The 27720-nt window shown below is 39.8% G+C and overlaps 1 protein-coding gene across 1 annotated transcript in view; it reads left to right on the plus strand.

Annotated features, from left to right (window-relative positions):
- The first annotated feature begins 4488 nt into the window (after positions 1 to 4488).
- RALGAPA2 (Ral GTPase activating protein catalytic subunit alpha 2) overlaps positions 4489 to 27720 on the plus strand; it is a 178506-nt gene continuing 155274 nt past the window's right edge. Inside the window, exons 1-3 of the mRNA XM_067292610.1 lie at positions 4489 to 4713; positions 20135 to 20245; positions 20920 to 20969. Of these exons, the coding sequence (XP_067148711.1) occupies positions 4608 to 4713; positions 20135 to 20245; positions 20920 to 20969 (267 nt within the window). The 5' untranslated portion in view covers positions 4489 to 4607. The remainder of the gene's footprint in view (positions 4714 to 20134; positions 20246 to 20919; positions 20970 to 27720) is intronic.

Here is a 27720-nt window from a genome sequence, read left to right on the forward strand (position 1 = left end):
TTTAGAATAACTCCGTATTTAAAAACTTTTTATAACATTATGTAATTCTAAGCGATATGGACTCTGGAAACTAAAAGATGAAGCTTCTGAGAAGAGTCTCTCATCATACCCTGTGTGGAAGTGTCTTAATTTCGGGCAGCTTTAAAGTTTTTATCCTCACAGTCAAGTGGGCCAAAACCTCTGTTCATAGGAAATCAGTGAATTATGTCTATGGTTTGTCCCCTTAGCTGTCTTTTTATTTCTTGCCTCGGAAGAGCCACTATCAATAGAATGATCAGATTTGGTCCTCGTTTAAGCAGAAAGCATATTAACATTTTAACTGGATTTGCAGCAGGGTTGGATTTGGTCCACAAACCCTTCGCTAGGCTTTTCAATACTCCTGAAAGCAAATAGGTGGTTTTCAAACCTTCACTGGCTGCTTGCAGCAGGGTATTACGAATGGGTTTACTCATCAGTGTCAGCCTTCCAATCCCCAATTATGAATTTCCTTACCAAAGTCTGTAAAAGCATGTAACAGAGAATTAACTGTCCTACCATATACATACAGTGACAGAGGCACATTTTCATCTCTTCAGTTCACTGCTGTCCAAAAATTGAGTTCAAATAACCTCAATTCACACAATTTGAAAAACACACTAATTATGCAAATGTTAAACTATGCTGAATCACTGAGTGCTTCATGCGACTACATCTTCCAGGTTCTAACAGGGAGAGAAAGCACTGCCCTCCTAGAGCTCTGCAATTCAAGTCATGAAATCTATATTCTATGGAGCTTTTCAAGAGAAAAATTTCTGGCAAAGTTTAAAAAAGTGAATGCCTCAAGCTACACAGTTAGGTGCTAAGCCCCCAAATCCTTAGTTCCTTATCATAAAAATTATTAGACATTAGAATGGCTCAATAGTCATGACTGCTTTATCTTCAACAGCAGTGATTTTTTCTGAGCAAAGCAGAAAAAGAAAAACAGAAAGATCAGAAATTACCAGAAGAGACAAACTGAAAGCTGCTATTTTTCTAATTCAATTAAAAGAAAAGAAAAGAAAAAAAAAGAAAAAAGAAAAGAGCAAGCCAAGATTTTAGCCATGTGCTTCCCTAGCCAACTGCATGTATTGATCTGTGGCAGTGAAAGGGAAAAGCTGGAATGACCTAATTCACTCTTCTCAGGAAGCTTCAGATACTCAATCTGCAACACATGACAAATAATTTTAGACAATTGTTCAAGATTTATAACTTTTCCCAGCATGAAACATTGCGTAACAGTGGTATGAGAAGAATATGCAATATGAACTATTGTAGGCTCTAAACCAATAGACTATTAGAAGATAATAAATTCTCACATTCTGATTCTGAGGTCATGCTTTCAAACTTCTCCGTATAACAAAAAGGGTTACAGTTTTATTTAAAAAAAGCTGAGTCTCAGTACTATTCCTATTCCTGTGACTCCAGGAACCAGATCCTTAAGAGTAGCAGGAATATCACAAGGTTTGGTGACACTACAGGGAAATAATACAAGATACACTACAAAGTTAAAAAAAAAAAAGAATTTTTTTTCTGTGCTGGAAATGTAAGAATTTCAATACAGTTCAGAACAGAGAATAAATCTGACTGATCAGACAGACCAGCTTCTGTGAATACTGGTGTATCAAAAAGAGGTCTGCTCTCAGTTTGCATTGTCAAGGCCAGTCACTGCTCACAGCCTTCCAGAGCAAGAATCCAGCTGTGCTACAAAGGGAGGAAAGGCAGTGCCATGCCACGGTGACATCCATAGTGCGTGACCCAGAATACACGCACCGCAAGCAGCAGCGCTCCTGAATACGGTCGACAACCGCCTTCTTATCCTCCCCGAAATCAATGAGGCAGTGGCCAGGAAGCCGTGATTTCAAAGCAAAGTTACGCTGGATTAACGGAAGAAGAATAATTTTAAATAAAGTAATGCAATAAACCTAGACTGAGAAGTCTGTTTCATGGAAGATACAGTGATCTTATTTAGAATAAACCACCCAGATTTTGAAAATATCTGAATACAGCCTCAAGGTCCCTGATTCTGAGCCAGCCCACAAGACAACCTGTTTCAGAATAAGGCAAAGAAACTGGCAAGAAATCAGACAGGTTCCTAATTCTTCTTGGCAAGGAACAAACCCTTACTGTTTTCCAGAGGAATTTGAATGACATCAAACTGTTCCAGACTGGCTTGATTGTGATGAAAGGGCATATTTCAAATAAAAAATCTTTCAGAGCTTTTCCATTCAGCTCTATGGCGCCCAGGATAATAGTGAACTAGCTTTATTTCAGTTTAATTTAAATGGATGAGGGCTTGAATTAAACTAAAATGTAATCAGCCTCTTTACCACTAAACTAAAACTAGTTTGAAAACAGATGGCATTTAAATGGGTGTAACTTCCTTGTCTACCTTTCAAAAGGCGCTGGCTTCGTTAAGGACGCTAGCTTGGGAAATTCCTCCTCTCCTCCACCGTTGCTCCTTCTCCTTGCACCAGGGATCACTGATGTGCTACGGACTGGGGCACAGGGACAGAAACACGCCGCGGTGGGCACAAATATCGTCAGCCAGCTTTAGTGCCGAGGTCGCCACATCAAGAAGTTACATCGCCATATTTCCATAATCAGTTTAACCCGTCCTAAACCCAAGCTGCTGCCTTATTTATCTGTTTATTTTGCCAGGCCAGCTTGCATACAGATCAGTTCCTTGATCTCGTTTGCTGCATGGCTATGTTAATGGTGGCCCTCATGCGACCGAGAAGCTGGGCTCGTCCTCTCATTAGCAGGACGTGTTTACGCCTTGTTCAAACGACTATGGATCTGTTGCTTTGGTGACTTCAGACCTTAATGGAAGAAATGATCCCGGAGTGGACCCACAGGAAGTGACATGTGGTAGTAACGTATTTTCCAGTCCTAACAATAGTAATTTTTGTGATTTTTTTTTTTACAATGATTCACCGTCAAAGAATATATTTATATAAATATATAAGAATTAATTAAAAATAAATTTCATTAAAAACTAAGAAACGTAAGTAAAATATCTTCGTGTGAACAAATGGTTTTCTTTCATAGGACCTCATCCTGCCTTGGTATTTATTAAAACTGACTTTTCTGGCCAGGAGTTTTCCTGAAAGGATCCTGGGACCTTCAAATGAAACCCTTTAGGGCTGTAATTCTGGGGCATAACCTGCTTTCATTGCATAACTACAAATCCCCTTAGCCTTTTATCTGTACTATGTATTATAGGAGTAAAAGCACAGCTTACTATTTACGTATTCACAGTGCAAGCGGTTATTCAAAACACAAAGTTTTTTCCACTAAACAAGACCTAGTGAACTTATGTGCCAATTCCAAATGGCGCGTTGCACTCCAAGTACCTAAACAAGCACGTTTCACTCCGTTTTTACCCTAACTGTCCCCACAACCCAGCTACGCTTACCCTGAAATCCAGCCGGTGGCTACTTGCCGTCCAAAAGCCCCGGCCCAAAGCTGGATTTTCAAAACCACCTAGTGTTCCTGTAAAGAAAGAAACGGTGAATACGCAGGTGTTGTGAGTACGGTTTTTATGAGAAAACGCGACGCTCATGCAGGGGAGATTTGCGCGAGGGATTAGGGGGAGCAGCGCCGGGCCGGGCCCGCCCGAAAGGCTCCTCTCCGGCCCCAGGCCGGGCAGCCGGGCGCGGGAGGGCATCGCCAGCTCGCTCGGCCTCTGAAGCGAGGGACCAGGCGCTCGGTCTCAAGCAGCAACCGCTCTTTTTAAACCTAGAGGGTCGCGGGCCCTAAAATGGCAGCCAAAAGCCAGTCGTGGGGCGGGCAGCCGTGCCATGGAGGGGGGCCCCGCTGGCATGGCGGTGCCCCCGCCACAGAGCGGGCCCTCTCGATGCCGCCCTGCCCGTGGGGCACGGGCATTTCTGGGTGCCAGGGGCAGAGCGATGCGGGCGTGAGAGACAGGGCGCGACCTGCTTGCGGGCGCCACCGCCCCGCGCCCCGAGGCAGCGGGACAGCGCCTACAAGTCCCAGCAAGCCCCGCGCCGCCCCGCCCCGCGGAGGGCGCCGCGCGCGCGCGCGCTGCACACTGGGGGCTGTAGTTTCTCGGAGCGGCGGCCGAGGCGGCGCGCGGGCAGCGGGGGCGCGCGGGCGCGGCCGGCGGCGGCGGCGGCGGCGGCGGCGGCGGCGGCGGCTGCGCAGTGCGGCGGCGCGGGCGGGAGGCGGTTAAACCGCCCGGGCGGCGGGGCCGGTCGGTTCCGTGTTTACACGCCCCCCCTCCCCCCCCCCCCACCCTGTGGCGGCAGCGGCAGCGAGGCGCTGGGGGCGGGAGGACAGCCGGGGCGCCCTGCCCGGCCCCACACGGACCTTCGCCGCGGGAGCCGGGCCCGGGCTCTCCGCTCGTCTTCCCCCCCACACGCACCTGCCCCCCCGCAGCCGGCGCGTCTCCTGCCGCGCGGGGCGAGGAGGCGGCTGCCCCCCCCCCCCCCCCGGCAGGGTCTCCTCAGCCGCCGCCGCCGCCGGGCACACGGGCTCGCTTTGACCTGGCGGCGCCTCCTCCTCCTCCTCCTCCATCTGCCTGACCTTGCCCCGCCGCCCGCGGGGGCCCCCGCGCCCCCCGCCGCGGGATGTTCTCCAGGAGGAGCCACGCGGACGTGAGGAAATCCACGCAGAAGGCGCTGGACCCCAAGAAGGACGTGCTGACCCGCCTCAAGCACCTCCGGGCGCTCCTGGGTGAGTCGGCGGCGGGGTCGGCGGGGTAAAACACCCTTCCCCCCCCCCCATTTCTGTTGCGAACTCTTCCTAGCTCTCAAATCTCCCACCTTTTATCCCTTATCCATCACGTTAACAAAGAGGTCAGGCTGCGGCTGGGCAGGCTGAGGAGCCAAGAGCAGGGGAGGAACCAGAACTTATTTTTATTTCTGTTTTATTTTTATATTTATATTTGTATTTGTATTTTCCCCCTCCTCCTCCTCCTGAAGGAGACCCGCCGGGAGACGCGTGCCGCTGTGCGAGGCAAAGCTCGACGCCGCGGGCAGCTCCCCGCGCCCTGCTCCGCTGCTGGTGCTTCGGGCTGCCTCGAGTCCCTCTTGCGCCGCCAGATGCGGTGCGACTCGTGCTGCTAGCGTTACCGGCTCTTAAATAAATAAAAAAAAAATTTTTTTTAATTTCCTCATGCTAAAAGGAGGCAGCTTCTCTGTGGAATTACTACTTAGGCTGTTTCTGTGGTATTAAATCCTCGCTGGGGGCACCCACTAGAATGCGTTATACCTTTCCTGGTATTCCAGGAAATCCAACAAAGCCGTGTCTCCGAAGTGAAATATAAATCTCTTATTCGAGTTTCTTGAGCAACGCTTCGTCGAGATACTCCTCACCCGCTGATGAATAAAGTGCGCAAACTCGTTCTAAGTCAATTTAGTAGAGGGCAAGCTCAGGTTAATGTTTCGGGGAACTTAAGAACCCCTAAAACCCTAACATCAAAACTCCTGTAAGATTGGCATGCTATGTTTATATCTTTCTAGCTTTTACCTAAAAAAAAAAAATCCTTGATTTAAAATGTGGTTTAGAATTACGTACTTGATAGTCTGTTGACTTTTTCATAGGGCTGTTACTAGAAGATGGGTGTTGCTGGAGTGCTCGTGTCATCTGGTGATTTCTACTCTTCTTCCAAGTCCCTTTGTAAATATTGAGTATATTCTTTGTGCAGACATTGTAAAGTTGATGTGACAGCACAAATCATTTAACAGAATCTCCTAAACTACTGCTTTGCTTTTGTGTTTTCAAGTGCTGTTTAAGCTTTACTTGCCCAGGGCTTATAAGACAGCATGTACGTGGGCATATGCATTCATAACATATAGGGAGACCGAGTGCACTGTATATTGGCTAAGTATCTTCCTCATAGAAGTTAGATAGTAAATAAAAAATTGATGTAATTCTAAAATAATTGAGGCTTTAAACTTGAGTGTGTATTTTCTCTTTATGTACTTTGATTTTGTAAATTAAAGCAAAAAATTAAATGTTAAGATTAAAAAAAATCCCTAATATTGCTGAAAAGAATAAAGAGAAATTTAGTCACAGCAGAATGTTCAAACCTCAAAGCTGTAAGTTTTTAGCTACTTGTAGTTTTCATTTTGACAGAACTCTGCAGAATGACTGCTTCATTTCTTGGTCAAGTACATGCAACTGATGTATTCTGGGAATAGTTTTTACTATGTAGTTTAATAGGAAGGTGATTGTAACTGTTTATGGTCAGATAACCTAAGAATTTTCTTTGGAAGTGGATCAACATATCAGTGTCAAACAGTTTTGTTGTAAGAATTTTGTTTGTTTTTTTGTGATAGAAGATATTTATTTTGGGTCTGTGTTAGGGATGTTAGGAAACATGCATTTATTTATACTTGGTAAGTCAACAGAATCTTAGCATGTGCAGAAAGAGATTTGAGGTCCTTTATTTCTCTATCTGTAATGCTTGTTTATGTATGTATGTGACAACTTCCTGGTTACTTAACCTTGGACCTGCTGCTTAGCAAAATTGGGAGTTATTCTGGAAGGAGTGGAGGTTTGAAATCCTATGATATTTGCTGTTGTAAAGTCTTTTCTGTATGTAGATAAGTGGAAAAAATACAGATGGAATAGGATGGATCACTAGACTATTAAGGCAGCTAAAGACATTTTTTCAAATGCAGGAATGCTAATTTGAAGTACATCTAGTAAGATTCATATTTTTCATGCAGACTCTGTTGCACATATGTATCTCTGAACTTCACTTGAAATAGTGTGAAAGTTCAGTTGTTAGATCGAGAACCTGAATGTTCCCATCACTAAATGTCCTCGCTTAGTACCCTTCTGTCTCTTGGGTAGGACTGTGCAGCAACATGAAAGCACGATCATGGCGCAGGAAGGCATGCCAAATCCTCCTTTGGTATGGCTAACATGGGTAACAATAGCAGAAACCTGGTTATGTGACGTTAATTGAGGACTGCCAAATGAAGTACGTAACCAAAGTTTCTGGTAAATTATTTTTCAATTTGTGCTGAAGCCTTTGCTACTGAGTCTCTATTAGAGTTAATATTGATGAGATCTAGATAAAAGCTATCTTCTGGTGTAAACATGCACTTTTTTGTGTCATCTGCAAAGCCTATAGCTAATCATAGGATTTTCCAGTAAGTGGTGTGTGGTGGTTTTTTTTTTTCATTATTTGTAGATATTAAATCCCTTATAAGGATGGATAAGAGGGATACTCAAATGTGAAATGGGACAATAAAAACTTCTTTTGTACAGGAAACCGGAATACTTTTTGAAGATACACTGTAGGCTTCCTCAGCTTTTATTCAAGCTTGCTTTTCAGTTTTGGGAAGTTCCTTGAACTCTCTCTTGGGTATAGCATTTTGAAAGTTAGCTGTGCATGTCCTTGCAAAGCTACAGGAACAATTAGTGAAAAGTTAGTGGCTACTGTTCCTGGTTTTGGAAACCTACTCGCGTCAGTCAATGTCAAAGTATTTGTGAAGTTTTGGGGAAAACGGTGCGAAAATATACTTCCTGCGGTGTTCCTGGAAAGATCCATGCATAAGAAATCTACTGTTGTCGACAACACACAATTTGATATTAAGAGGTATTTTTGTAGCTTTAAAGGGGGTCATTTTAGCGGTATTTTGTGATACCCTATCTGTGGTGAGGCTGAACTTTTTTCTCTAATGTACACTTAGAGTTGAAACAATAACCCTAATCTTTTTATTCTTAATGTTTAAGCCAGTTGATCTATTTTAGCTGTGCGCTACAATTTGCGAGGATTTGAGTGGTCCCATTCTACTGCTAGTCAGCAAATTGCAGCAGGAAAAGACCCTTTCAAGAACTCTTCTGCACTGTCCCTGTTTAGGGGAATCAGTGAAAATACTGAAATTTGGTAACCTCGTTTCAGATTATTTTCCTAAGAAACAAGGAGGAGAAATGATGTTTATGATTTGTACTACTTGTGTGTTCTAGTAATTTTTTTAATCTGCTGACCCGTTTCAGTCTAGTTTGCATGATACGTAGGAACCTCAAAGACTTTTTGTTACTAGGTTGTAAGAAATCAATAACCAGCCGGAGGAGAGGGTCCTACGTTAGTGGCTTGTCAAGAGAAAGAGAAGCAGAACTCGGCCGCTGTATCTTCCGCTCCGGAGCAGCTCTCTGGTCAGTCAGCCTTCGTGTGGCTCTCCTTGAACCAGAGAGTACGCTTTCCTTCAGCGTTGTAAAGAACGTGTGGAGCCGGAGTTCCTGCTCTGGAAGATGTTTAGCCTTTAAAGAACAAAAATGCTGTCTTTCGAGTGTTCAGTGTGTATCAGATTTCAAGATTTTCTACCTGAAGAACCTCATTGATAGTCTGAAGTGTTGATTGGTTAGTGGTACTTCAGATTAAGTTTGAGATTAAATGCATTTTCCTTGTGACATTCCATTGATAGGAGAAAATATATATACAGGAAGGTCTGAAAGTACTGTAACAATGTGAGGAAAAAACTTTTTTTGTGCTGAAGGCACTGCATATGATCATGAATGAGAAAAGGGGTAGCACATTAGTTTCTCCTCAGGATAGTCCCTTTGAAAAAGTTGCGCTCAGTGAGAGTGTGGAAACTAACTGGTAGAAGGGTCTTTGATAGTTTAGATTATTACTAATTTATTTATTTACTTGTTCTCTTATCTTACTAATTATCTTACTAATTTTTTGAGGATGTGGTTCTTATAGGTTTAAGTAAACACCTCTGATTTAAGCACGATATTCCTCCGTGATCTGCTGTGTTTAACTAGCTAGTCTCTGTGTTGGTAACTAACTCGTGGACAAACTACCCATTTGTATCATGCTTCCAAACTGGCCAGACTTTGCTTGTCCTTTGAGTGAATAGCAATATATTGAAATTTGAAATGCTCAACTCATAGTTACTTCAAGCTTCATAATTTGGACTCGAAGTAGTTTTGATCAGTGAGTATGGTGGTGGGGTACAAGAAGGCTTGTATGTGAGGTAATTAGGAAGATCTTGGTCAGGAATTTGGAGACTTTCCAGATTCACAGGGAAAAACAAAAAAAAAAAATCCTCCCCCTCCCTCTGCTTCTAGTGCTTTTATGGTGTAATATCAAGCTATGCTCCCTGCATGTCTGCAGTGTTCACGTTTTCTGTGAACTGTATTGAACCTTTGCTCTGGAGCTAAGCCACAAGTGAACAATATATAACTACTTTAGTTATAAATTCCTCCTATTCCATAAGTGTATGTGAAAGATAAAACCCTCAGTAGTTAAGAGATCTGGTCAGTATTCTGTTAATCTCACACTGGGGTCCAATCTTGAAACTTTCTTATACTGAAAATAAAATGTTTATTTTAAATTTGTACTATGGCAGTTATACTAAAATTATACCATATATCTAAACACCTAAAGAGAGGAATTTGAAAAGACAGAAAATACCTTACCTGTATCATGGTGTGCCTTTAATGGTATATATCTTACGGTTCATGTGATCATGTGCTGCACAAACAGTACAATTTCAAATTTCATTTTAAATAACTTTGGGAAATTCATTGTTTACAAGATGAGGTTTTAGAATGGATTTATGAAATCATCCTGCAGAAAGACTATAGTAAAGGATTTTAGTCATGGCTCACAGACCTTGAATTTCTTCCTTTTCCATCTGCCTCAGTAAAATAAAGAAACTTGAAAATATGAGAGATATGGCAACTCTCTATTCATGTTTCCCTTTCAGCCCCTCGGAAAGACATGACTAAAACCAAAACATGTCTTCATAACTATTAAAGAGGGATGCTTTATGGTGAAACACTGGACTTGCTATGGTTCTTGGGCATGCCCATCTCACGAGTGTATAGGTTGTTCTGTTGCGGTGTTTGTGAGCCAGTAAGGTACCGAGGAGGAACCTGATAGGTTGCAAAGCATGGCCACTTTTCTGTGATGGACCGGACAGGTGGGACACATGGAAAAATATGCCTAGCAGCGTGACAGAAGTAATTTATGTACCAAAGCAGACAGTGAAGAAGGTAGAAGGTCTTGCAGCTTTCCCTGAAGATACTTGTATTTTTACCCAGCTGGTGGCGGGGTGGGCCGAAGTCGCCTCTCAAGATAAACCCTTTTTCCCAAGGGTCTGTTACGTTTAGATATAATGACCTGACTTCTCATGAAACTTCGTACTGAATATCGGTTTCAAGTGAAAATTGTTACCAGTGCCAAGAGGGCTAGGTAGCATATTAGCGACACTTGGTGGTCTTCTAGTGAATGTGTGTTATTGCTGGGACTGCATCAGGGCAGGTTCTAGTTATGTGACCAAAGTGTCTTCCTTCTCGAACCTCAATGTAAGACTTCTAGATAATACGGGAGTGGCTCCTTTAAGGTAATCTCTTGGTAGTTGTGGTTGCTGGTACGTGTTTATTCAGCACAGAAAAACGAATGAAAGCATGGTGTGAACCTCTCCTGTAAATAAGGAAATCAAAGCTTTTGATAGAAGGACTCAAAAATAGTTGGATGTTTCTTCATGTTTTTTTTTCCACATATGACACCCCTTGTCCTGGTGAGGGTTGGGAAGGCTCTGTCGATTCTGTCAAATACCTGTGTCCTAGTGTTCCCCTACCCCATTGTGAAATTCTTTAGGTAATGCAGTATATAATTCTGCTGTGATTACTTGCCAATAGCCTTTTTTTTTATTATTATTATTTCTTTTAAATTGTGCTTCAATGATAATTAGTTCCTGGACTCTGAATTTTCAAACTACCTGTCGGTAGCAACCTTTGCTTAATCTTCCCACTCTCTTCTGCTGAAGAACAAAAGTTAAACTTGTACAGAGAGGGGAGAAATAAAGCACAGCACATAGAGTTGTTTCGCAGATGAAAAGTCAGTAGTTTAATTAACCTTTACTGAGTCCTTTCATTTCCCGTCCCAGACTCCTTCACTTAGGCTATAATGATACATGTCCTCAAAATAGCTATGCTTGTTTTATGTTTTCTTAGGACTATTCCACCTTTTCCTCTTTTGTTAGCTCTAAATGCACATAAATTGAACTGTATGCAAACAGCTTGACAATTATTCTTCTAAGATCCTATTGATGTAAGAGGATAAAAATAAGAGAAAAGAAGATAATAGGGGAGGGATGAGGGAAAGGGATATGTATTTTCTTAAGAAGTTGTGGGATCAATGAAACCTGTTTTTTGGTAGCTTCAGGCCTCTTAGTTGTTCTCTGTGCAAGTTTGTCTTCCCTAACCAAAATAAGATTCCGTTTAAATTTGTTATTTACAGTATCTCTCAAGTCTCTGGAGTCCTTTAAGAGCTGAGATCACACTTCTGTGGGGGCACTGAACTGATGAGATACTTTCTTCTCTCTGATGGCCTGTTTCATACTGGTACAGTTGTCCACCTGGATGACAACACAGAATACTAACCAGAATAATTAGACATAAAAGCAAACCTTATTAGTTTAAAATGAATGCTCACGTGTGTTAGGTAAAATAGAGGAAATATTTTTGATCGTTTTTCATTCCTATAAAGATGTACTAACTTTCAGAACTTATATTAAGTACGTGGTAACTTTTTTCTAAATACAGTGCCGAAGCTTCAGTAGTATGGACTTTTTTAGCATAGACTTTTAAAGAGTGGTTTTATAAATGGTGGTGGTGATGTGAAAGTTGTTCTTTCGCAGTGGTTTGTCGTTTTCATAAGTTACTACAGGGTTTCCCAGGGTAGTTTTTATGGGACTTTGTTAACGTTAAAAAGTGTCCCTGCTCTTTATGACTTCGTTTCAATGCCTGTTCTTGGGTAAAAAATATCCTCTTTATTGAAACCTGTCTTTTGGTATTTTCCCGTTGGGTACAATTGAAACGCTTAGTTTAACATCTTTGTATAGCTTATTACATTTCCCTTGAAAATTTTTTTTCCCGGTTTCCAGAATTGCTCTGTCATTGCTCTGTCATGATGCATCTTTCATCAATAAAGGTGCTATGAAACAACTAATGCTGTTTGTTATGGTTCTCCAGCGATTTAGATGTTGTCACTCTTCACTCTCTCATAAAATTGGATGAGATACCACGTGATACTTTGCTTTTATTTCAAAAAGGGGATAAGCCTTTTATTTGTTTTGTTTTGTGGCATTCTTACTAATTAGTAAATAATATGATGATTTTATTTTAAGTTATAGCACTATTTGTTTTGCACAGTTTTTTACACTTTTACAGATAGCTAGATAAATATAGGCTTAACAGAAATTTTTAGACACATGCAAAAGTGAATGCTTCTAAACTTATTTCTGCATTTAGAAAAGTAGTTGTTCCATAGATTTCATGTGAAATTTGAGATGTTAAAATTATTTAAAAAATTGTTTTATCTGGCTTTTTTTTTTTTGTTTGTAATAGTGTATCTCCTTGCTGAATGGAAATTTCTTTCAAAAAACAAAGGAAAAATATCTTTTGGGCTTTTATATGGCATTCAGAGTTTTAATTTGAAAAATAGTGTGATTTTGAGAGTGTGAGTGAAAATTGTATGTAGTTTCTGGGGTGAGGCTAGTAATAAGTTTATCATTAACCATGGTATGACTGCAAAATCTTTTCTTTATCTCCTTTACTTTGTACAAAAAATCCCTCAGGAGTGTTAGAACTACAGTATATATAAATAACAAAATGAACTGACTTTGGAAGTTCATGGAATTAAGGGAAGATTTCTGACTGCATAAATGAATGCAATAACATTTGGCAGTTAATAGAAAAATAAAAGGAGCACTCGTGAGCTAAGGGCGCAATTGTCGTTCCCCCCAAACCCCCCCTTTTTTTTTTTTAAATGCCTTCTCTCTAACATGCCTTCTTTAATGTTTTGCCTCTATGAGGAAGAGCAATGGGAACTTGCCATAAGCTCAGACTTTTACAAAGTAGCACCCGAGTGATTTGTTCTGCTAAATTTTAAGCTGAAATAGTAGGCAAGGAAGGGTCACTTTCCTTCATCTGATGACCCAACCTTTTAGTATTTTAAATAGACGAAATGTTTCATCTGTCCTTTGTGAATGTCTCACTATTTCCTTTGTGTTGCTCTAAGCGCTGTGGAAGTATTAATTAGAAGCATGAGCCAAAGAACCCACTATCCTTGTGTGGAGAATGGAGGTACAATGGGTGTATTTTTGGAAAGCCACTAAGTATCTGATGATGGCTTTATAAAATGTTTGCCAGTTTGCCTTAGGTTTTAGCGTTCAGAGTTTTGAATTCACTAGGTGATTGCTTTTCAACAATAGTAATCTGAGCTATTTATCAGTAATATAAATACCTAATACGTGTAATTCAATTCCACGCTTGCTGTTTAATTTTCTAGAATGCTTATAAATACAGTTTTAGTCAATTTGATTTGCCAAAAGTAGTATCTGACCTTAGTATGTTAAATGATAAATAGTGAATGAAGCTTTCACTGTGTCTTCTATTTGAAGAACAGAAGAATGAGCCTGTCGTGCTGTAAGTTGAACATATTTGTGATAGTGATACGAGTTACTGCCTTAAGCTCTCTGGCAGCTTTTAATAAGTCTTCTTGAGGAGGAGTCTTTTCTGTCACCTTTTCTGTTTGTCTGTGACACCCATTTTTTTGTAAAATGGGCAGAACAAATTGAGCAACGCTATGGGCAGAACCTAATAAAGAGAACACAAAACAAGCTTGCAAGGTTAAGACGGGCTTTATTTGGTGTCGCCTATCTAGAGATGCTTTCCTTGCAACCTGTATTGCCTTAAGGAGGAGAGAGATTGATAGAAAGGATATCATCATTAGCTTTGCACATTCTCCTACCAGCCAGAGGTCTGTTTAGCAGGCAAAGATACTGTCTATCTTGCCTGTACTGATAGAAGTGAAGTGAAACATTGATTAAGTGATGCTTTCCACTTCTTGTCAGTGTGAACAAATACACTATAAAGGAGTAGAGAAATGATGTTTTCACACCATATGCCAAAAATAAGGAATTCAGTAATGAAATGCCCAAGAATGCTCTATCTCTAACTGAATAGTGGAATTATTGGTTGTGTGGGGGGTGTTTGTTTTTTTTTTTTTTTTTTGATTATTAAGTGGGCAGTTGTATTGGGATGGCAACTTGCATGCAGAATTGCAAGAAAATCTTATTTGCAGTGCAGATATGTGTTTCTAGGTTAGTAAATGGGAGTGTTGTTTTTGGCCTTTTGTCATTTAGGGTTGTGAATTGTTTTTCTCTACCATGCAAAAGAGTATAAGGAACAAAATAGCTTATTAGAGAAAGGATATATGTAAGAATGCATGCTTGTCCCAGAATAACAGGTTGATAACCACCTAAACACCACACTTTTAGTAAAGGAGAATTTCCTTTTATGATTAGGCAGTTCCTTTCTCCCCCTTTCACAATTTAAAGGGAAATTTCCTTTTCATTTTGTTTTTAATGACCTCATTCTTTCATATGAAATCTTTGTAAATGAAAGCCCTGTTTTCCCCTAGTGGCGTGCTTAATAGAAGGCATTCATAGAGAGGAATGATTACACATAGCTTGCAAATTCAAGACCAGCAGTTTGTAGGAAACAAATATCATGTAGAACATTTTCCAAGGACTAATTGTTTTCATAGTACAACCAACCCAACAAAGCCTTACTACTGAATAGGTATTAATAATTAATTTTTTTAAAAAGCATGGTCCTCAGCTAATTTTCATTCTTTGTTCTGCAGTGATATGATATTATTGGGTGGTCTTGCTGTAATCAGCTTTGTAATCTTGATTAATGAATGAATTCCTTGAGAAGTGAATCTTCAATAGGAAGAAATGTTGTTAATAATTCTTGCCCTTTATCCTTTTATTGCTGGGTGGAATCATCTAAGTGTGTCTCTTCATGACAAAAACAATTATGATAAGGAACGAACAAACAAAATTAAAGTATGTTTTGCAAATGTTACATTTGCATATGTAAGATTTTTCTTCTTGGAAAATAACTTAAGGCCTAGCTAAGCCTAGGGAACTTTTTAAAATGAACTGAAAATGTACTACTTTAAAAAAAAAAAAGTTTTAATAATCTGATTGCCCGATAACCTTAGCCGGATTTGCAGTTTGCGTATATAAACCATAGCTGGTGTTTGTTTTTATTCCGAAAGTAGGTGCTTGTGTTTTGATTATGTGGAAACAATCTGATTAGATTACAAAACTGTCATTAAAAGGTATTGTGTAGAATATTTTCCTGTGTAAGCTTCTTTAAAATCAGAAGTGGTTTGGAAACAGAGGATTGAAAAAAAAAAAAAACAAACTTGAAGTATCCTAGTGTGTGTGTTTAAAGATGGGGAGATGATGAAGATTTTTTTTTTTAATTGTAAAAATCTAAAAGATACAGGATCAGTTTTTCAAAAATATTTCTTGACTGGTGCGTTTTTCAAAAGAGATAAAGGCAGTACAAACAGTTGGTCTCTTAGCCATCTGTGATCTCCGTTTAAAGCATTAGATATACATTCAAAATATTTTCTTACAGTTATTTTTTTCTGACTGATGCAGTTTGTTCCCAGTAGTTTTATTTATCTAATAAATAGTTCCATGATACCACATACATCATGGGTAAAATTATTAACTAATAAGAAGAATGACTCTAACTACAGTTAAGTAATACAACTCTTTAAATATGTGTTAGCTGCTCCTCCTATGAAGGAAATTCTTCATTCTTATAAAACAGAGACCCCATACTCATCAGATTGACTCAAAGTATGTTTGTTCTTTCTTTTTATGCATTTCAGTTCTCTTCCAATGAAGAGCAGAAAATCTTGCTTTAATGCTGAGGAAACTGGAGGAGGAAGGAAAGCACTGATGTATTAGCACTATAATAACGTTGCTGCTGTACGTTCTGTACCTCGAAGTTGTTTCCCTCTGCTCAGGAAGCCAAAGCAGCTGTTAAAGCCTTGCGATGCTGTAGAGGGGCCGTGCTGCAGGCTGTCGCTGCCCCGCTCAGCACCTCTAAATCTGGGTTAACCTGAGTGCTAAGTAGTACCCTCCCTGGCGATAGAGTGCCGATTTCAGCGTGCTTTAGCACGTAAAAGAAAAGGAGAGAGACGCTGCAGTCTCTCACAGGTTGCTTCAGGCCTCTGAGAACTGTTGCTCATCGTTAGTTTATTGGGATGAACTCCGTTCCATTCCTCTTCTAGTCGCCTGTTTTGTTTGGGGTTGCTGACACGTGCCATGCACTCCTTTAACATGGTAGGACAGGATTAGTTGTAGGACTTTTGTTTATCTTTAATTTCTGTCGTAGGATATCAGCGACATGAAGTATAACTTGAAACAGTTAAAGAAATGGCTAAGTGGTCTAGGAGTATTTCCTACCAAGGTGATTTGTTAGTTTGCGATTTAGGTTCTTGGATTCTCATGCTAAATTAAAAGCCTAACTTCTCCCTTGGCATCTTTTAATTCTTCAATATTTGGTTTATGAAAGTATATCAACTTGTTCCTAGAAACATTTGTTTTCCCAGTGTAATTACTTCTAAATGTGTATTAAAACTCATGTTTAATCCAATTTCTCATTTAGCTGTGGTAATGAAAGTCTTCAGACACCAATATTTATTATGTCGCAGTGGTGCTCTGCAGCGTGGTCCTCTTCCTCCTCCTTTGCTGCAGTGTCAGTCTGTGTTTTTGTGACTATGTAGCTTCTATATCCTGAAAAATACGACAAGAAATTTCTGTGGCCCTTAAGCAATATATATATTTTTTAATTAATAACTTTAATGTACTCTCATTTGATCTTACTGACAATCTTAACTTAGATCTATTTAGATGGACTGTTTGGCATTAAGGTTCTTTTAGTTTACTGAAACAATTTCCTGTCTGTTCGATACAAGTCTAACCCTTTAGAGGATCAGATTACTGAGTTAAATTTGTCTTGAAAGTAAAAATAAACTTTCTTTTGTCAGGTGTCTCTGCAGGATAAGCTTTTAATTACAGAAGATTGAATCAAGGTGTTTGCTGTAAACTTACAGATTATACACTTGACTAATTAAAAAATCTGTGACTTTAAGTTTTGTTACAAAGAAAGATGCATGAATTTGACCTTTCTTTTTAATATAACATTTTTGGCTGGTACAACTCATGACATCCAGAAATTAAGTGTGAATATTTCTTAGGTGCTTCCGTCCTTTTTTCCTTGTAACATGCTGCTACCTATGAAAGGTTTTGGCCAGACTCCCAGTCTATTTGTTTTAATAAATAACTACAAAAGTTTAGACTCAATCAATTATTCTTGTGCTACGGTAGTACAGTGCCAGAGTCTAACTCATTCAGGAACTGATATTACATTAGAAGCTAATCATTCTTTTACGCATGATGTAAAAACATCGCTTTACCAGTGCTGTTTAAAATTCCTGTGTGGCTTCCTGCTGCTCTGTAAGGATGTGTTTTACTGTTTTTACTCATTAGGTATCAGTCATTTAAATGCTATGAAATTCTTCACGTGGCTCTTTCATTTCTTATGTTCAATACCTAGGGCAGTTAAATGAATGTGCAAAACATTAAGGCTACAGTAGTAAGTTTCCTCTCCCCATCAGTTGCGGCTTTCCTAAGAACGTACCTTCTCAGTTGAGAGACAAATCAAAGGGACTTGGTCTGCAGGATAGTCCCTGAAGTTGTGCATAAGTAGAAGAAAGTTACAGAACTAGCAAAAAAGACTGTCATCTCAGGGGTGTTTACCCAAATGGCTTGCTGACCAGTGGGAAAACTAGAGCTCTTTCCTGTGAGTGGGACTAACTCTTACCTGCACGATCTTATCCCCTGTGTCTAGCAGAGTGGATAGGACGTTGTCTGCTGCCCAAGTATCATGTAGGGCTTTGCCTCCCTCCCTCCTCAGCTAGCTGTCGCTTCCTCCCTGGATTGCTATGGTGCACTCCCAGCCGTTGTGCACAAAACCTGCTTCCATTACCAGCAACAGATCCCCTGTTCCAGTTCCTCGGAAAGGCACCAGAAAGTGGGAGACTAAGGAAGCTTGAGAAAACCCAAACTCTGTGTGTTCATGTGCGTTTCTGTAAGCTCTCCGTTTCCACAAAGCACTGGAAGTTCTCCAACAGCTCCTTATGAAAAAGACTCTGTTCTAGTCTCCACTTGGTTTTGCCCCTTTTCTCTAAGATATTTTTCAACAGCTGCCTTACAGGCTTCCTTTACTAAATATCCACGCTTTATTTTACCCTTGAAGGAAGACTTTTGTGTGCGTGCGTGTTCTTTCAGGTTTGCCAGGGATTCTTCGTATTGTCTCGGATCCTTGCCTAGTGGCTACTGAGGAGTGTAATTTGCATACTAACTTAAAAATTGTTCACGAAGGACTCTTTATTGGTGTCATCAGCTACCAAATGGGCTAAAAAGTAATGGGTTTGCCAAAGTGCATTCTTAAGGCTTTTGTTTTGTGTCCTGGTGAAAAATGGCAAACATTGTAGGTTCCCATGATCATCTTTGCTTGTGTGTTTAGTGATAGGTCGTATTGTCTTCTCTCCATCTCTTTTAATGAATTGTGTATGCCCACAGTATGCAGTTCAACTGCTTTGATGGTAGTTTGGCTTGTTTAGGAGGAGACCATCAAAACCTGAGGGAGGGAGATATCCCCATTAGCTGAGCAGGTACTGAGGGTAACTGTTACTGTAAGTTATTACTTCGGGTCTTCTGGGTCTTCCTTTGATGATATGAATGAGCCTTCCATGAGATTGTTCTGCCTAGTCTGTTAATCGTGATCTTTTGGACTACTTCTGATTATGGTTAGCTGGCAAAAATACCACCTTCACAGGGATAATATCAAGGTTAAAGCTTGCTGCTGTCTTCCCTCCATGATGATACCCTGCTTTAGCCCCAGCTTTTTGCCGGGGAGATTAGGAGGGGGAAATGCTTTTTCTGTTTTGGGGAAACTCTTCGGCTTCTTCTAGCGGTGTGTTTTAGTTGGCTTGTATCGGGCTCCAATCTGGACTTGGCCCTTCTGTCCCTGTGAAAGAGCCGCTTGTGCTCTGTAATGTGTGTTCAGTCTGAATCACTAGTGATTGTACAACTGAATGACAACCGAGTCTGCTTTTCTTCTGTCTCTTAGACTGAACGTACCTGGGCTGTGCTTGTTCTAGATTAATCTTTCATCTTCTGATGATGTTTAGGTAGGCAGCGGGTCTCCAGGGCTACCCTGAACTAGAGTAAAGCAGTATGTCAGCAGCCAGCAGAATACTGCATCCACCATTTGGAGAAAGCTTTCTATTCTGGAAAGCTCTTCCAGAATTCGGTCACTCAGTCAACTACGTTTGCAGTTTTGTGGTTTCTTCCCCCCCATGCTGGGGGTTTCTGTGTGTGTGTGTGTTTGTGTGTGGAGGGGGTTGGTTTGTTTGGTTTTTTTTTTTCCTTCCTTCCTTTTTTTTTTTTTTCTTCCCCCCTGCTCAAGGACCAAGGCTATAAGACTATAGTATTATTATGCTGGTAAGATGCGGTTACAGCCCTTCCTAGCCAGTGTCCTAGCCGTTTCACTAGCCCCAAAAGGGTGCAGAGTAACCCCCCCCCCCCATTTTTCCCCCCAGGACTCGAGATCTTTAATTTTATTGAAGTCACCTATATTCTTCAAGTTGTTTATTGAATAGATAAATGCCAGCAGCTAATTTTAAAGCAAAATGGAGAAAAATCTTACCATATTGCAGTATGACCAGAGAGGGAAATTTGAAAGCTTCTGTTGCAACCCACACAAACAACTGGGGCTTGTATTTTTTTCTTCTACTGCGCAACCTCAGTTTCACTGGAGTTCCCACTCCCTCAGCTGTCCAGTGAATTATAACCATGCAACTCTGTGCCTAAGCCATATAGTACCTTTGCTGTGTTCAGGTTCAATTCCTCTACTCTAAAGTTTGGGTCACAGAGGAGACTCTTCAGTAATGTATACCTCCGTTTAGCAAAAAGCATCAAGTTTGGTATAATAATGCATGCAATCTATATTTAGAGAACTGGGGAATTCTTTTAGTTGCAGACAGCTTTAATACTGGGTAACAAAAATGTTTCTCTCACAGTTTAAGAATATCTCTACAGGTGATGTATGGCCACTTTTTTTAAATGAAATAGTTATAATTGTTTTGTATTACATTTATTTTATTCTATTATACTAAATTTGCATTTAGAAAAACTTTTTCAGGTTTCTGATGTTCTGTAGTGACTCAGTTTGTTCCTCTCCTCAGATATTGTGGATGGAAGTGACCTGAAGCAATTTTTTGAGAACAATTATTCTCAAATTTATTTTATCTTCTATGAAAACTTCATAACACTGGAAAATAGCTTGAAACAGAAAGGTAAGTTCTGGGGTTTTGGCAGAAATCTTGTTGAATCATTTTTTTCCTAACTGTTTGCAAAAGCATTCTGTTAGATTCTGTTATTTAATGAGTACATAATCCACAACTATGTATAATTACAGTTTCATGCAGTACAGTATTAGTAGCCATCTTAATTTTGTGGTATCAGAAGAGAGACAAGCATGGAAAATTAATGGCTGAGCTGTCATAGGTAACTGAAAAGGGTTTATATGTTTATAGTGTATGTGTTTATGGCTTTAAGTGTCACTTCAGTACAAAAACCAGATCTTGTGCATTTATGCACATCTCCTCACATGTGGTTGTGAAATAATGAGGGCCTTCATCCTGCGTACACGTCTGTTCAACTGAACATCTTACCTGAAATCCCCAGAACACGTTTCAGCATTGAAGGTTTGTCAGTAGGAACAGCCAATTGTTTGGAGATGAACACAATGATAATACGTTGCGGATTTGGGACTCAAGATGCCCCTCTTCTATAATTGAAAGAGGGGCTGGAAACTGAGAGCATCTTACTCTTTTTTTGACATGAGAGAAAGATGAAGAATAATGAACTGAGTACATCATCCTTGACGTCAGTGGAGTAAGAAAAGTATACCTTTTCTGTCTTATTATCACACCATTTATTTATGGCAGTCTATTGTTTTGTCTTGCAGGGAATAAATCACAAAGGGAGGAGCTGGACTCCATTCTCTTTCTTTTTGAAGTAAGTTGTCCATACCATGGAACTAATTTTTGTTTTAAAACTTTGTCATTATATGCTTACTTACACCTTTACAATGAGAGGTGAAAAGAGATATCTATCAAATGACAGTAGGTGTCCATGACTGTAGAAGGTGAAAGGCGGAAAAGAACTGGGGTCTGTATTAAGTTTTTCAGATACAAAAAACAATAGCATTTTTATTATGCCATGGGAATGTCTGGCTTGAGTGAATATCCAGGGTTAAGAGATTTTATCAAAGGCAAGCAAACTAATTTAGCTTGCAGAATTGTTTGAAATCTGGCTTAGAACCCTGTCATAGGTGCTTAAGTACTCTTTTCTTAATTTGCTCTCCTCAGCCGGAAGACAAGTTGATTGAACAAAAAAAAGACTTCTTGGCTTCAGCCATTGAGGCTTCCTGATACATTTTAATGGAAAGATTAACTAAAAATCTCATTCTATTAGATCATAACTATTTTGCAGATGTAAAAATATAGATGCTTAATTCTGAAACGAATCTCATGTAGTGAGTTTGTACTGTAACAGCAGTGTGCCTGTTGTAGTTCCCCTTGCAGTTCTTGACTGAGAATCTGTTCAAGGTGTAAAAGTGATGCGTCGCTTCTAAGTATATTAAAAATCATTCAGTTTTGTTGTTCTTCCTTTTTGACTTTTTCAAAGTACGGAGTGCACCTGATGTTGTGGTAGCTCGTAATATGAGGGAGAAAGTCTAATTAACACAGCCAGTCAAAATTTCAGATTTTGAAAAGAGTGAATAAGAGTACTTTAGAACTTTAAAGAAGGTGGATTGCTTCTTGGTAAGAAGGTATGGCTCTTAATTATGAGAACAGCTATTTATAAATACTTATGTCAGCTCCTGTAACTCAAGTCAAGTTCCTTGAGTATATGTCTGTCTATATATTTGCTAAGTCATCTGCAAATCATCTATAATGATGAAATGCAAATTAAAATTACTAAAATTAGAATTGGTAGCAGAATAAGCCTTACTTCAAGATTTAACCTTTTTCTTCTTTACTGTCCAAAGTTCTCTTGCAACGTGGTCTTCATTGAGGTTGTCTTGAACTGTAATACTTGGACTTCAGCTATCAAAGTCAGGTTCTTTTTCCAGTTCATATTATCCATTTTTGAATAATATATTCAAGCATCAAAGGGGTTTGATGCAAATTTGGGATTTCATAGAAGAAAAAGAAATGTAAAAAGCAGGTTAACTGTAGCTAAGCCTAGTTATGGGGGCTTTCCCTATTAATTTGGATGTAACCATGTATTTAGTTGGCTCGTTTTTAAGAACGTAAAGGAAAATACTGCGTGGTTTTGAAGTCGTCGCCACAGGAAGTTTGAAATTCTGTTATAACCACACAAGGCTTACCAGACTGGAATATGCTTCCTCTAACTGTTGAAATGTGCATTGCCGCAACTTCTACGTGTGCAAACGCTTCAGGTCTAAGGAATGTTTGGACCTAAAAGTCTGATGGTGATATGGGGAATTGGAGGATGTGCTGGTGAGAGGGATCTTGTCATCTGTATGTTTCTTGTTTCAGTGCTAGCTTAGCTAATTTTTCTCTCGCAATCTTTTGTCACAGGTGCTTATACCATGTCTGTCTTACGGTTTTCTCTTCTCAAAAATCACTTCTAACTTCTCTGCAAGGTGGTAGTTCTGAGCCTTGCTTCTTGGCAGTCTGTCTGTCAAGCTTCTGGCTCCTGAGATACTGTTCGCCCTTAACCCCAGGTCCTGGCGATAGTGAAAATGGGTGAAATGATGCTGATGTAGTAGCTAGGAGTGGTGCAGCAGGAGGAGAAAAGCTTCCCCGAATGAATTCTTGACTGAATGCTGCCGGGCTAGCGCTCTCCCAACATAACGCATCCTTTCCTTTCACTCATGACCGCTGCTGATGCTGCTCTGAGGGCTGGCGAGGAGCTGAGGGTAGCTTCAGTACGGGAGCGCTCCAAGCCTGGCCTAGGCACGCTCGGCTGTAACTCCTGTCCCGCTCCTAGCGGCAGTCGTTTGAGAGGCCGCCTTACCTAGCGGCAGCAGTGGCGCTGAATTTGAGTGGTGTGCAGCACCGTTTCCATTCACAAAGGTCTTGATGTGGTAACAAATACTTGTTCCTTAGTACCTTCTTGCGATGGAAGTATTTAAAAGGCATCTGGTTGAAATAATCTTTCTGCTGGAACACTGGTAAAAGTGTCCAAATAAATATTATGAAGTGCTTGTTTCAACTGATGCAGAAGATGATGAATTACAAACTCTTCATTACTCTGGTAGAAAGAAAACATTAGAGAAATACTCATCTTATTTGTGAAATCGAGGAGTGGACCTAACTTTTACTCAACTTCTGTAACCTCATTTTTGAGATTTAAATTTTGCAAGTGTTGCACTTCGCTTCTAAGAACAGAAATTTTATTTGGAATTTTTTTAACAGTTAAGTTGACAACATGTGACTTTTTTCTATGATACTACTGTACCTTAAAACAAAACCTTAAAGACTTGATTCTTTGAGATTACATGAAAGTGGTAGTGTTGAAATATAGGAAAATCCTGGAAAAATCAAGAAATCAAGAGAAGCAGGAATGGGAGAATAAAAAACTTAGACTCCAAAGCTCACTTTCATCTTTCAAGTTTAAGTCAGGGTCTTGGATACACCCATATTTCTCTCAAAATAAATTGAGAACCATACAATAATATATATGTCTTAATTAAGGATCAGCTCTCTGAAAATGCCCTTTTGTTTTTCAGTAGAATTTGGGAGCTGCATAGCCTCTGCTAGGCTAAAGTTTTCAAAATAGTCCTCCTTCCTTCCCCGTTAAATATCTCTATATATCTTTTGTATCGCATGGGGAGAGGGCTAGTTCAAGGGAAGTACTTAGTACTTTTTTTTTTCTATGTTTTGTCAATATGAAGTTCAGCGTTGATCTGTTTTGAACATGTAACAGGAAGAATTGGGGTGCCACCCATTTCAGGTGGAGGCAGCTACTATGACTGCAGGACCATGAAAATAAAAGGATGAGAGTTGTCGACTACTGCATATCAGTTTGATCTGAGTGTGTGAAATGTTAATTTGCTTAACTTTTTTAATTCGGTGGAGTATCTTGTTTTACTCCCAGAAGCAAATCATTACCAGCACTTGGGCTGGTGTTTATATCATTTACAGTGGCTATGGAGGAAATGGTAACTACCTAACTTTTGCTTAATCAAATTAGGATGGCTTTAACTTAATTAAAGAAGAATAGAACTGTGGTGGATCATTTTACCTGGGGACCTCTTTAATTAGATTGTAGTTATTGTCTAAATATATTTGGATATGAGCAAATGTCACTGGAGCAGATGAAACTGTAACATACAGAGAGAAAACGAAAGTTATAATGCACACCAGAAGCCTTAGCATAAGCTCTGCCTGTCTCTGAAGTCAGAGAGCAGTGGGACCTTCAGTTAGTTGTGTTTTAACAATCAATAGGTTTATAATTAGCCTGTTTTTTTTTTTAAGGGTAAACGTACACATCTGTTGATTTCTCTTTGTTAATCCAACTGGTAACTTTTCATTGGAGTGTTGCATCATGAAAGTGCTAACTTTGTTTATATTGTGGATTATTTTTGGTAGGGGTGGTAGAAAAAAACAGACTTTCAGTGGAACCCTAGAAGCTGAAATTAAAATGGATTGTAAACCTTGTTCTCGGCTCCTGTAGTTCCTCCCTTAAAAAGCAAAACAAAACACCCTTACAGAAGTATGTGGCTTCACTTTTGCGTTAACTTGTAGCTTATTATCGGTATAAATATTATTTAGCCTAACGTGCTTATAGTATGAAAAATGGTGATGAAAATGATATGAAATTCTGTTGTGTGGGGTGGTTGTTTTTTTTTGCAGTCTAGTCTTCTGACTTTTATGCTCTAACCACTTCGTTTTCTGCCTCCCTTCCCTCCTTAAACTACAAGACTACCTTTTCAGACTGAAATCTAAAAATCAAGTTGTTTTCTGTTGCTTACAATCTTGGCAAAAGAGCCTGCTTTAGGATTTTTACGTGAGGCAGTGCCACGTTAACATCCCCGCAGCCTGTATTGGCAGCAGGAGAAACTCGACCGCCTCCTCCCAGCGCACCCCCCAACGGAGGAGGTATTGCCCTACTGACTGAGCAAGGCAGTGGATCTTAATTGTAGCTTATTAATACAGTTGCTCTGTCTTGAACACGTAAGTAAAGTTCCGTAGCTGTGTTTTTGAATGGAAGACAACTAATGCTTACTCACGCAGTTAAAGTGAATAAGTAGGTTTCCTGTGTCTTGAAAATGGGTGGCTGATAACTTTATCTTCTCCTAATGTTTTTAACCCATATTAATGTGTGAAGAAGAAAAAATGCATAGTTGTGTATGAACAATGTGTCACTTTAGTCCTGATTAAATAAACTGCTTAGTAGTGTGCTTAAGTGTCACTGAAAAACTTGGGTACGTGAATGTGCTTGTATTTTGTTGAATAGAGATGCGTTGAAGTGCATGGTTAATTTTAAACGTGAATTTAAATTCTCTATGGAGATAACATTTTAAAGGCTGGTAAAGAGTATCAAAAGCCTTGAAAACTCATGGAAGTCAGAGGACATAGATGGATGCAACCTACTGAAATACATACCTTGAAGAGTTGTGTTATAACTTAGCCATCAACTGCTTTGAGGAAGAAGTAATCGATTAAGATATCTGTGTGAAATTTGGAGCAATCTGCTTCATGATGTTTCCCTACTGGAAGTAAGTTTACAACCCATTTATCTCTCTAACGCTTCAACTTAATGCATTGTAGGAGGAAAACTCTTTAGAGGGCCTTTTAATGCCCAGGCCAACTATACCTGTGTTTGAAAACAGGGCAGGAGAAAATGTAAATGCCAAGTAATTAAACATTCATGTTGTAAGCCATAGGAAGCAAACCTGACTGATTGTGAAGCTTGCCATATTTCATTTGATGTCAGCATGAAACAGGTTTCCTAGAGTTTTATTCTAATTAGCTAAGTAGGTAATTGCTTTGGATTAACACTTCCTGAATCCAGGTGCTGGGGGTTAGCTGTTTAAGAATCAATAAAAATACTTGTGAGAAGGATTTACATGGCTTCCTTTCTAGTGCAGTTTGGGGTTTTTGCTGCTGTTCTTGAGTGACACCTAGTGTGTATTTAAAACATAAGTAACACACTTTCCCACAAATGCTCTAAAAGCTAAGCTGGCTTGGTTCTAATTAAAAAGCAGTGCTGCTCCTCCTTTTTAGTGAGATCTTAATTTTTCACATCAGTTATGTTGCTTAGCCACCTGATAATAGTATCAAACACTATATTAATCAACAAAGGATTATTAATCAAAAGGGAGTAATATGAGATGTTAACATTAGTTCATTTGAGAAAAGTTTTTGTTTTGTTTTTTTTACAATTAATATTAGGGAGTTCTTAGATCCAGTTTTATATTCTAAATGGTGATTTGGCCTTGCCACTTCCCAAATAGATATGCATGAAATGATACAGCCCCTGCAATTATCTATATTATTTTTCCCAGTTTTACCAGAAAGGCCAAAACAATGTGAAAAATAAATTTGTTTTTCCCTTTGGCAAGGTTTGGTCACCTGCAGAGTTGTAACACATTTTCAGAAAGGGTTCACATTGTTTCTTATATTGCTCTTTTCCATGACTTGAAGGCTCGGCCCTGGTACGGTTGTGCTTCTGACCCCTTTTATTTGTGGAGCCTGGCCTTCTCCCGCGTGCCCCGGCCCCGCTGGAGCAGCGAGAGGCTGAGCGTGGTTACCGGGCTGGAGCGGAGCAATCGGTCTGTTTTGACCTTCCGTGGAGGTTCAGCAGCAAAACTTCAGCGTGTTGCGCTTAGGTTATTTTGGAGTATCCTGAATATGAGGCGTACAGCAAGCAGACTTAAATATTAATTGGATGTAAAATGGAAGGAAATAAATGTACTAATAACCTTGGCAGTATTCATATGGCACAAATCCAAATTCATGAGTCTGCTGTGGCTTTTGTATGACGGTAAGCGTTTTTCCAGAGAGAACCCACAAAACTGTTTGAACTTGCTCAGACATATTTTGAGCTGTTTTATTTTGTATCGCTAACTTCTGGTTTTAGTACAGTACTGTTGTCGTTAGCAACACATCTAAATATAACCTGCACGTGGCCCCATGCTCAGAGGATTAAGATGTGGTGTAAATCCATTGAAACGTTAATTGATCTGCTATCGGAATCTGAATGTAGCGGTTACAGAAGCAGCTGTATATCCTGAATTTTATTGCTGCAGATGTGCACAAGTTACTTGTCACGCAAGTGCTAAGGATAGTTCAGTATAAGTTTGTAATAGAGCACGGTCTGGGAGCAAGCCTTTGGAAAAGCAGGTTCCAGGCAATATGCAGTAAACGCTGCATCTGTCGGGAGAATGATATGCTCCGATAGCAGCTTGACCTGATCCATCTATTCACTGCTGCAGCTTAGGAATATACCCTTCTTTTAGTACTGCCTAGCAATACACGTAAATATCAGTTAAAAATAAAAAACTTTGGTTCTTTCTGGACTAAGGTTGCTGTGGATATTTTAAATATAGAACTCCTCTGTTGCATTATGGCTCCACTTTATACATTCTAATAATGTTAGCAGTTTTAATCTGTAGCGTTTTCTTAGGGTGGTTTGCTTATCTGGGGATGTTGCTCTCTATTACTTTGCTCCATTTTGGTTTAAATAAATACATTAATAAAATTGAATTCTGCACAGTGAAATTGTGTAG

Source organism: Apteryx mantelli, chromosome 3 (assembly GCF_036417845.1).
Source record: "Apteryx mantelli isolate bAptMan1 chromosome 3, bAptMan1.hap1, whole genome shotgun sequence".
Taxonomy (NCBI): domain Eukaryota; kingdom Metazoa; phylum Chordata; class Aves; order Apterygiformes; family Apterygidae; genus Apteryx; species Apteryx mantelli.